At 28.4% G+C, this 11,970-nt stretch overlaps 2 protein-coding genes across 6 annotated transcripts in view; one reads left to right on the forward strand and one right to left on the reverse strand.

Annotated features, from left to right (window-relative positions):
• The first annotated feature begins 2,829 nt into the window (after positions 1 to 2,829).
• The window catches only part of LOC106789998 (RING-box protein 2), a 38,520-nt gene continuing 29,379 nt past the window's right edge, over positions 2,830 to 11,970 (forward strand). The window contains exon 1 of the mRNA XM_014754613.1: positions 2,830 to 3,097. Coding sequence (XP_014610099.1) covers positions 2,944 to 3,097 — 154 coding nt within the window. The 5' untranslated portion in view covers positions 2,830 to 2,943. The remainder of the gene's footprint in view (positions 3,098 to 11,970) is intronic.
• LOC106789996 (facilitated trehalose transporter Tret1-like) overlaps positions 4,905 to 11,970 on the reverse strand; it is a 22,962-nt gene continuing 15,896 nt past the window's right edge. For 4 of the 5 annotated variants that reach the window (XM_014754607.1, XM_014754606.1, XM_014754610.1 and 1 more), the window contains 5 exons: positions 10,431 to 10,559; positions 7,960 to 8,083; positions 6,704 to 6,877; positions 6,202 to 6,578; positions 4,905 to 6,083 (listed from right to left, as the gene is read on the reverse strand). In XM_014754607.1, coding sequence (XP_014610093.1) covers positions 5,502 to 6,083; positions 6,202 to 6,578; positions 6,704 to 6,877; positions 7,960 to 8,083; positions 10,431 to 10,559 — 1,386 coding nt within the window. In that variant the 3' untranslated portion in view covers positions 4,905 to 5,501. Of the gene's footprint in view, positions 6,084 to 6,201; positions 6,579 to 6,703; positions 6,878 to 7,959; positions 8,084 to 10,430; positions 10,560 to 10,988; positions 11,179 to 11,970 lie in introns of those variants that run through there. The other variant, XM_014754609.1, reaches the window with a different exon arrangement.

Raw genomic sequence — 11,970 nt, forward strand, 5'->3', positions numbered from 1 at the left:
AAAAAAAAAAAAAAAAAAAAAAAAAGAAAAAATAAAATAAAATAAACATATTTTATTAATGTTCCCGAAAATATACTTTAACGTGAATTCTACAACGAATTTCTAAAAGATCGAAATTCGAGCAGCGTCCAATTACATTTATAGCCTCGAGAAAAAACGTAATCTTGATGAATGTGCTCGAGGTATGTGTTTTCGTTTTCTCCGATAAAAAGTAAAACACTTTGGAAAATTTTGAAAAAGAAAAAAAAAAAGCTTAAAAGAAAAAAAAAAAAGTAAGAAAAGAAATTAAACAAACAAATGAATAAATAAATAAATAAATAATAAACAAACTAGAAAGATGAGATAAATTTCCTCCGATTACACGACTTCTATATCTGGATTTAACTTGTTCTTCTTCAAGCGACAATGCCTATCGCATACACTTGCATAAATATGTGTACATGTTCGAAGACTTCTCTAACGTTTTTATGCGTGTATATGTGCAAAGTGCATAGAAACAAGTGTGCATAATACATATATTCTTTGACTAGTAAGAAAAAAAAGGTTGATGGAATAATATTATAAGAGACAAATGAAGAGATATACAGTTTTTTTTGGGCTTTTAACACCTCGATAATTAATTTGTTTTTAAGCGAAAAGAAGTTTCTTTAAAAAAAAAGAGTGAGTGAATAAAAAAAAAAAATAAAGGAAGAAAAAGAGGAAGAAAGAGAAAGAGTGAATGAGAAGGGACAACAATAAGTGCAGCGAGTACTATTTATTGTATACAACATACTTGACATACTTTCAAGTATTTGTTCAATGCAAATACTTCTTTTTATTAAATGACGTCCACATGAACGTAAAATGCACCTTTACTGTTACTTAGTATGCATTCAAGAAAGTTTTGATTAAACATATTGCGAATGTTACGTGTACGTGCGTGCGTGGCGTGCATGCGTGTATATGTGTGTGTGTTTGTATGTGTGTACACATACCAGAAATGAGTTTGTAAACAAAAAAAGAAAAACAATATGATAATCGTGAGAGGAAGATTCATAATTGTGACACATACAACTCGACGTATAGAGATGAAATTATTTTATCTTTTATAGAGATTTAACAATTTTTCTTAACATTATCGCACGAAAAGCTGTTCCTTATTTTCTTATCTATTTTTGAGTCTTAATTTAAAGGCTTGTATCTCTAGATAGTGATTAACTACTGCGGATAAAAGCCATTTGTAATATATATATATATATATATATATATATACATATATGTACGTACGTATGTATGTATATATATATATCTATATATGTGTAAGCGATACATCGATGATTTCAATCGATGTTGTGTGTATATGTTGCGTAATAAGTCACAGTTATAAATGAACAAAAAAATCATGTAATGAAAAGAAACCTTTACTTTTACGATCACGATACGTCTTCATATTATTGGAATACATATTTCATATCCTCGTGAAAGAAAGAATAATTAATTGAGTATGTCTTGTAGTATTTTTTCATACGGACAAATTATAAATCTCACATAACTAACATAAAATATGATTGATGATCGTGATCGCCAATCGTTGTTCCAATTGTCTCTTTCATTTCCTTCGAACAACGTGCGAACGTAAGGATTCTTTTTACGAATAAATTCTTTGCATATAAAGAAGATAAAATAAAAGAATAAAAAAAAAAAAACGATATTCGATTAGATTGTAAATGAAGATATTTGGAAGAAGATACTACGTGCGGTCACTGGGAAGTTCAAAGTGAATGAAGTGTATCGTGTTATGTAAAATGAAATTGATTTTTGAGAGTGTTTTTAAATTACATCGAGTTACGAAAATCGGTTTAACGTGTTCTTTGTCGATTTTTATTTGAAATAATTTTCACAATATAAAAGAACTCGAAGAAAAGATGATGGGAGTAAATTTGTTGTTGTTCTTGTTGGATATGTTTTTTTTATTTTTCAATGCTTTCCGCTTTTCTTTCGATTCGTATTTTCGAGACGAAATGAGAATACTTTGAAAACTTCGAAACTTGTGAATCCGTATTGATTTATTTTGTTGTGGATTTATATATTTTATGCTTTTGATTTGTTTTTTTTCTAAATTTCTAAACAGAATTATAATCGAAAGTTACGTACGTATACATATATATAATAAATAAAAGAAATGTGAAAGTATGCGAACTATGAAGAAGATACTGTGGGTGATCAAGAAGTTTATTGTGGAATGGTGTTTGACGAACATTACTATTAAAAGTACTAATAGAGAATTCAAATGAAATCTTATACATAATAAGTATTAAACTGTACATTGTGTTTGATTGTACTTTGTGTTATATGCCTCTGATGCTGAATATAATGGAAATTCAATCGGTGCACGTGTCATTATTGGTTTTATCATATTTCGATTACATTTATGTATATTACCTGTTTAATGAATATCTTTTTCGTTTTATCATTATTGACGATCAGATTTAAGCCTTTGGCTCATCGATTCATTTTCAAGTGTATTGTAATAACCGTTTGAAATACATTTCAACTAAAATTCGAATTTAAGAACCTTGCGAAGCAACAATTATTATTGTACATAATTAATAAAATTACTTACTCGCATATACATATCCTTGTTTTAAAAATAGCGGGAACAAAAAATAACAAGTTATAAAGAAAAATAAAATATTGCGTTAATTAATTTTTATTTATATTAAATACCGATATTATGTTTTTAAAGAATTTCATTTTATAAAAATAGTATTTTAACTAAGAATGTTAACATTAAGCAAAACATTTTAAGAAAACAAATTTAATTATTCGAATATATTGCGAGATTCGATATCTCGAAGAGCGCCATCTTGAATCACGTGATTTGAATCGAATGATAAGACGAAGCAGATCAGCTTTGACTACGGTGTTGTCTGTTTCTCAGTGATTCTAACCTAAAAATTAGTTATGGCTGATACAGATCAAGATTTAGGAGATCGTGGTGATGGTGATAATGTTAAAAACGACAAGTTATTTACTTTGAAGAAATGGAATGCCGTGGCTATGTGGAGTTGGGATGTCGAATGTGACACATGTGCCATTTGTCGAGTACAGGTTATGGGTGAGTGTATTTTTTTTTTCAAATTTTTACTTCTTTCATTTTAGAGATTATTATATTAAAATATTATTAACAATTATTTTTTAATAACTATTAGTATAACAATTTGATTTTCCTTTTTAATTTTTGTTTCTTTTCATGTGTCAATTACACATTCAAATACGGTCTTAAATTACAATTAGAATAAAGAATATGAAATGTTTTAAACAAATGTTTTGTTTTCATGAATCATTTAGTTTATGTTGTGTGGTAGTTTCATAGAAAATACATTTTGAATATATATGTATTTGTTAGTATGGGTAAAATCCAATTATTTGTACTGTCGATGGATAATTATTGAGCTTTAGAATAGAAAATGTTATAGCGTTATACTTTTACCTTTTAAACAGAAGTAGATTAGAGTCGTGTTTGGTAAATTATATCAATATTACTGATGTTTATTATTTACATATTATATTGAATATTATTATACTTCGCACTAAACATACTGATGCTTTATGTATACCTATTTCTACCACAACGGATCAAATGACCCATCCTTAAAAAGTTATATATTTTATGATATATATATATATAGCAAAAAATATAATGAGATAAGAAATATATGAGATAAGAATTCTTGACTCAACAAATAGCACTATAACTTGTAAAAAATGGTACCAAAAATTTCATAATTGGTCTTTTGACTGGTCATGGTATATGTAGTGTTAAAATCATAATTTTAATATATATGTAGCTTTTTATATATAAATTATTTTGTTAAATTTTATCTAATAATATGAAATATTTACTCTAATAACTGAAATATTATTTTAAGAATTGATGGAATTATTTTCTAAGGAAAAGGAAGTCATAGAAAAGATTAAATATGTAAAGAAATATTTTTCATTATCTATTAATTGTTTTAATATTTTGTACAAACTTAACATGAGTATTAAATTATCAAAAATCATTTTATTTACTTTTTGTTACGGTTAATGATAATAAGGAATCATTTTGAAATAGTTATTTCAACAAGTATAACATTTTTCGTTCCTAAAATACAAAGTTTTTTTACATAATGTTCATGTGGCAAATAATTGTGAGGTACAATAGTATTCTGCTCATATGAGATTCTCTTTAATTAGGACTCACATTGTTATAAATGTACATTGGAATAATTAAAAAATTAAGCACCCTGATCATCTTATAAAGATGAAATGTATTCAAACTCATGATTATGTATAATAGACTTTGCGTCATTTATATTAACATAGCAATTATTCTAAAATATCAATTTTAATAAGATCAATAATAATCTACTTAAAACGGTTTTGCGCTAATTTTTTTTTTAATTTTAATAATTATTTGAATTTTTCTGTTACTATTTCACCCACTTTTCTTCTTTACAAACTATATATATATATCTTTAATATATATATATTTGCTATATATTTGCTATTCCTTTAATTCTATTTTATATTTTAATTCTTATATACATATGTTTGCTTATATAAGCTAACGGCTATGTACAATGTTGGTAACTCGCATTAATGGAGCACCATAAGGATACATTGATTTGATTTGAGAATTTATTGCCATTAAATGAGACAATTCGTCCTTCCATGAGTACTTATTTTAAAATTATTATTTGTGCATTTGCATAGAATGCATAATATAGATATACTTCTGTAACGTATATCATTTATCAAATGCTTCTAGAGCATTTCTGCATTCATAGAAAATTTCTATTCTAAAAATATATTTAAATAAATCGTAGAATAACTATCTTGAGGTAGACCTTGCAACACTATAAAGTAATAAAAACAAATACTATATACCTAGTCAACAGCAGATTTCTTTCACGCCACTTTACGCATGTTACAAATTTCTAACTAATCGACTTGTTCGAAAACAATAGACTGCTCATTTTCTTAAAACGAATATGTTCGCTAGTAACGAGAACAAATCTTCGGAATTAAGATAATGAATTAATCTTACAATGATTAACAAAAAAATGTTCAAGTCGAAGGGGGTGCACTTAGTGCCTTCTCCTTCGATTACTCGTATATAATTAACGACAATTAATTAAGAGGAATTATCAGAAGAATTATAAGAAAAATAAAAATGCGAGGAAAGGCATATAAAGAGATAGATAGATAGATAGATAGAGAGAAAATAGAAAAAGAGAAAAAGAGAAAGAGAGAGAGCAATCACGCTTCATCTCAAGAAGAATTATTCTAAGATCATTTACCTCATGCTTAAGCTTGGATCGCTTTTGCGCGATAGTTGTTTGTCAATAGCTTATACATTCTAAATTGATCATCATTAAAAAAAAAAAAAAAAAAGGAATAATAATAGATAATATAAAACGGATAAGAAACTTACAAAAAAAGAAACTAGAAAGAAGAAGAAGAAGAAAAAACAATTAGACACCCATTGGGGTTGGTTTCAAGTTAGCTACAGCGCTCATTCTTCTCACTGGTCCTGCGAATCTCTTTTCAATTTCTTCAAGTGACCTACCACGTGTTTCTGGTACCCATATATAAACGAAAATTACACCTAGCGCACAAATGATACCGAAGAACCAGAATGTTCCGTGTGCGCCGGTCAATTCTTTGAAGTCTTCATAAGTTTTTGTAACTACGAATGTACACGTCCAGTTGAAGGCCGTGGCGATACTAGCTGCTGTACCACGAATTCTGGCTGGTAGGATTTCACCCATCATTAACCATGGGATTGGACCAAATCCTAATGAGAAACCGATCACGTAAATGATCATGCTCAGCAATGGTATCCATCCGAAATTGGATACGTCAGCATCACTCATTTTTACATAGAAATAGGAACCAAGAGTGAAAAGTGTTATGAACATAGATATCCCACTGGCATATAGAAGCATTTTTCTGCCAAGCTTATCGATCACCACTGCAGCGATGAAAGTTGATAAAAAGTTGACGATACCAACGATTATGGTCGAGATATTTTCATCGACTGTGCTACCGGCATCCTGTGTACAGAAAAAGAAAAGAAAATTAGTAGATACATATCTCATGGTTATAAAAAAAAAAAAAAAAAAAAACAAAAAACTAATAATACAAGGGACATATGATCGATTAGATACGAACCTTGAATATTTGAACGGTGTAAAAGATAACAGCGTTGATACCAGACATCTGTTGGAAAAACATCAGACCCAATGAAATCAAAATGGGCTTGACGTGGCTTGGTTTAAGTAATTCTGATAATCCATTTTGCATATCTTTCTCGCTTTCTACATGTAATTCTTCGATCATTGTCAATTCTTCGGTAATATCTACATTTTTACCGCGTAACCATTGGAGAGATTTGCGTGCGCGTTTCGTTTTACCCTTTGAGATGTACCATCTTGGAGTTTCGGGAATCAAGAACATCAATATGAGGAATGGTATTGGAAAAATACTACCGAGCAGCGCAAGATATCTCCAATTTAAATACATGCCAGCTATGAAACATGTTAGAATACCTGAAAGAACAATTCGAATAAATAATGTTAAAAGAATTAATTTTACATTTATGTGTTAGAGATCAAAATGTGTGTTGCGTTAAAATTTATTACTTATTTTAATTAAATTTATTTATTTAACTTACCGGTATTACCAAAGACCGTAGGCAATAAACCTAACGATCCACGAACTTCAGGTTGTATCGTTTCACCCAGGTAAACCGGAAGTGATAGGGTAGTTATTCCTACACAAAAACCGCAAATAGCACGTCCGGCAAGTATCATTGGAATATTTTGAGCCAAACCGATGAGAACCCAGGCTGAGAAAAAAAAAAGTAAAGAACAAATAGAATATTAATTATATTTTAATGTATATTTAGTGTGGAAATAAACTGAACGTTGTTATTACGTGACAAATGTCGTGATAATTGACGTAATGTATTTACAAATACAACGTACTTTATTATGCATGGATACAGTTAAAATGGGGGATGGGGGAGAAGGGTAGGAGGAAAAAATGTGATATAATAACAGTTAGAAAGAAAAAGAAAAAAAAATCTTTACATTAATTAACGGATGAACGGATAGATATTACGTTATTTCATATTCTACGCGATATACTGTTTGTTTTATCAAAGTGCCACATCTTTTAAATGATCGTAAGCATAACTTTGCAGATTTATTACGCATATTAAATGTCTTTGCACGTGGGAGCGATAATGTTAACTATATATACGCACGTAAACGAGAAACCGTTCGAATCATTATAAATATACTGAATTGTTTAATCTTTTCATTTCAAGGCCTCCCGTAGCTGAACGTAAATCTTTTTATATTAATAAAAAAGAAAAAAAAAGAAATTATATTAATAAAAAAAAAAAAAGTAAAATAGAATAATGGAAACGAGATAGAGGAGAATTTTTTTTTTTCTGACAAAGAAACAAGTTATTTACTTTGTTTATTAAGTGGCGACAAATTGCGAAAAAATATCAAGGTTTCTAATCGATATCTATCACGATTTTATATAAATAAATATTTAATTAAGTCTTAATTTTTTTAATTAAGTAAGCGAGGTTAAAGAAGTAATACGAATGAAATGATTTAATTATTCACGACAGTGTGCCGAGGAGAAATAATTCATCGATGTGCGAGTTTTATCATTGATGAATTTTTTAAAGTATATATTATATTATACAAATCATAATATATATATATATATATATATATACGTAACGAATGTTTGTTCTTTTTAAACATCTTATTTCACAGCGCGGAATTAAGATTGTAATATTCTATAACACAATTATTTCCGGGTTACCGGATAAACAAATTTTTCCCCCCAAAAAAAAAAAAGAAATAATACGAAAATATTAAAGAATATAATGCAATTCGAAATATTTACCTACGATAAACGGCACAGCAGTTCCAAGAATAGTATTTCTTCTTCCTAAATATTCAATGAATGGACCACCAGCTATACCACCGATAAGTGCACTCAGTGGCATGATCGATCCAATCCACATACCCTGTAAAATGTCACAATGACAAATATTGATTAGTTATATTCGTGTGTTTGAAAATACCGAGATCATTTATTTAAAATGGTCATTCACATTATAATATGAGGATTCAGGTCGTAACGCACATAAGAAATATTTGTGCGTTAGATTTGTCGTTGCGTTGTAAGATAAAATAGTCACGTACGCACGTGAGATGACGAAGAGTATAGGATATCTACAATCGTTATATCGTCCTTCGAATTTAAATGAAGCCGAAAGAAGAGGGGTCAAGGAAGCAATCCCTTGAGATTATTTATTACAAGTCATTGCCATTCTTAATTCGATTTTTGTTTGTTTTTAAATTAAAAAAGGTAACAGGATGATTTTGAAGCTCGAAGTGAGATAAAATAATTTAAAAGTGTCATTAAACAATTCATCGGATTGGCTGATAAGTAATATCAGAGAATATACTTGATCAATTATATTTCAATTAATAATCTTAGTATTTATCTTTAATAAGTCTTTATTGCATTTGTGGTATCGTAATAAAAATTTAGTATAGTTATATAATTATATATAATTAGAGTATAATTATTATATCTTGAAATAATGTTAATATAATATTTTTGAAATTAATTAATTATTAAAAAGTTTGATATATATATATATATATATATTATTTATTGTAATAAGTCAAGTCAATAATTTATTTCGAGAGATAATCGCGAACACGCAAAAAAATAATTTGTAATTGTAAAAGACGTGAGCGTAGAAGTTAACTCGCGGTGTCATTGTTCATTGCAAATAGTCATCATCGGCTTTGGCGTGTCCATCGATTTGACCAATCCGGTTGGACATCAGCGAGGTTCAACATTCGTTCGACCAATCGAATTGTAATCAGGCCATCGCGCCCCTGACCACGCACCAATGACGCACTTAAGGTTAAATTTTTAATCATCTATTGACCTTTCTAATATTGAAGATTATATGTATTATACCTTTTGGAGTTCTCTATAAGGTTCTCCAAGCGTAACAAATCATTCGTCTTGTTAATAATCTTGAAGAAAAATTATATCGATATATATTGAGTTGACCAATAAGCAATATTGGAATCTCCATTATAAAAAATACAACTCTTGTTTATTTAAATATTAAATACTATGAAGTATTTCAGTAAACACACACACAAAATACTTAACTATTATGAAATACCAAACGAGATATTTTTGCAATAAAACAATACTATACTCTAACGATAAGATATTAAAATATATTTTTATTTAAACATATTTTGCTTTTATTTATATAAATAAAGTGTGAGAAAAATATCTTAATAAAAAAAAAAAAAAAAGTAGAATAAATTATTATTTATTTAGTTATTAAATATCAAAGATATTCATTAAAAAATATTAGTATTATTTACTATAATAAATTAAATTGGTCAAACCCAATATAATAAATATATATTGCTTGTAATCGTAACTCATCAGTATCGAATTTAGAATGATTCCCGATTGCACCACACGTTTCGTATGGAATAGATTGCTTAGGTATAAATCGATCAATTCCGTATCAGTAAACGCAAGTGTTGCTTACGTTAAACAAATTAGCAAACAGTAGTTTTAATTTTATTAAGAGAAAATGTATGAGTAAACCGAATTCTTTTTTTTTTTTTTTCTTCTTTTTTAAATAATACTTAATCTTTCACTAGTATACCGTTAAAACTTTTTATTTTCCAAAATTTGTACGTTTAGTGGTTTGCTTTATTTTTCTTGAAACGATTAAATTTAAATTGATCACGGTTATCGTTACTTGATATTCGAACTAATAAAATGCGTATGTACTCGTATTAACTTCAAATTCTTCATGAATTAATTTTCCACGATCCATTATTAATGTATTATCATTCAAAAAAAAATGTTGTAATCAGGGAAATATGCGAAAACATCCGTGCCGGTAATATATATTCGACAACCTTGAGTGTTGGACGTTTACGAACGTAGGATAATGCTTAATGTAAGTTGTATTTCGACGAAAAATATGTTATTAAAAAAGTTTTTATCGCAGCACGTACGCTTAGAAATATTTTTTTTTTTTATATGAAATTATTCTTTCTTCCTCCACCACCTCCCCCTTTTTACTTTTTTTTTTTTTTTAAGTTCCTTGAAATAATACAATTTTTAACGTTTTCTAAGAGTTTCTTTTTATAAAAGAATAATGAAAAATTAGAGCTACTATGATTGTTTTACATTCATACATTAATCGTTCAATGTATAATGCGTACTTGTTGAGATAGACTGATAATTATAATAATAATCGAATGAAATGACTATGTAATAATAAAAAATGAGAAGAAAATGACATTAGTACTCACCATTTGTTTGGTAACCTCAAAGTTTGTATCAGTTGCATTGCTTTGCATAGAAACAAGGGCTGGCGACGTATAGGAAGAGGCAAAACCCACAACGAGGGAACCCAATGAAAGTGTTAAGGCTGCCAATACCTTTAAAAACACAAATGAAATAATATTTATTTTGTTCTATATATGAATCATTCACATCCACACACACACATATATATATACACAGCACGAATGCATATACACGCGCGAGTGTACACTTAGAGTTAACGTTTCTGTCAGTTTTCTTTTACTTTTCTTTTTGTCAATTCATTTTAATTTATTTCTGCTTTTTTTTTTTTTTTTTAGATTCGCGATCGTTAACGGTACGATCGATGAAGACAAAACACTAAAAAAAAAACACATTAGAAAGTAAATTGTTCATAATACTTCGTAACTTCCTTCTCGCGTATATAAATGAGGATTATAATGATCATCTAAGGATGTTGCAAACGATAAGTTCCTTTTATCAATCTCGAGATCATCATCAACATCATAATCTCATCACTATTATCATTTCCTATTTTCTCGTACCTGAGTAAAACATGCTTTAGGTGCTGGTTTGTTTCCCGGCACTTCTATGTTAATATGAGTATCTGCTCGCATTAAAATCTTCATGGTTATGGTTATTCAATTTCTCTTCCAGGTTTAAAATCGAAATATTTACAATAAGTCGACTCGTTAAATAAATACACACGTATTTTCTTATTTGCAGTTGTAATAATAATAATAATAATAAAGAGATAATAAAAATAATAACAATAATAATAATAATAATAATATTAAAAAAAATTTAAACGATATAAAAATATATCACTAAAATCTCCGAATGTAAAAATCATTAACACACTTCAGACGAAATGAAAAAACTTTGTTGAAGTTTGTCGGTGATTCAAAAGAATCAAGTTAGAATATTACTACTATTCGAACGGAAGTTATCGGTGTCAACGGTATAATATAAGCTATTGACACTCATGGATTGCCGGGTGGTTCTCCTCGTTTATATAGAGGCAATATGCTCTCATGGGGGGGCAACCCATCCCTTCTCTTTTACAATAAGTCACTGCAAGGTCTGTCGCGTTCCGTTCGCGATGTTTAACAAGTTAGACGTAAGTATAAGTATGTACTCGTTAAAATTAACTCGATTCACGATTTATACAATCATTCGTATGAATCGTCCTTAACGTAGGATCATCATCAATTTTTTTCCATTTTTTTCTTCTTTCTTTTTTTTCCTCTCTTTTTATTGTTTCTTTTTTTTGTGATTGAAAATGTGGAAGTAGAAGTATATTCTATCGATCTAACGATAAATGTCACGTATTGAGTTTAATTATTATAAAACTTTTTTTCTTTTTTTTTTTTTTTTTTTTTTTCATTATTATTGTTTTAGGTACTATTCTATATACCAAGATATTCCGCGATTTACACAAAATAGGATAATTAATTAACTATCTATTGTGTATCTTGAAATATTTGAACAAAATTATATAAACGAAAACTTATCGATAAGATTTAT

Source organism: Polistes canadensis, unplaced genomic scaffold (genome assembly GCF_001313835.1).
Source record: "Polistes canadensis isolate GaletaPanama2010 unplaced genomic scaffold, ASM131383v1 scaffold_210, whole genome shotgun sequence".
NCBI classification, from domain to species: domain Eukaryota; kingdom Metazoa; phylum Arthropoda; class Insecta; order Hymenoptera; family Vespidae; genus Polistes; species Polistes canadensis.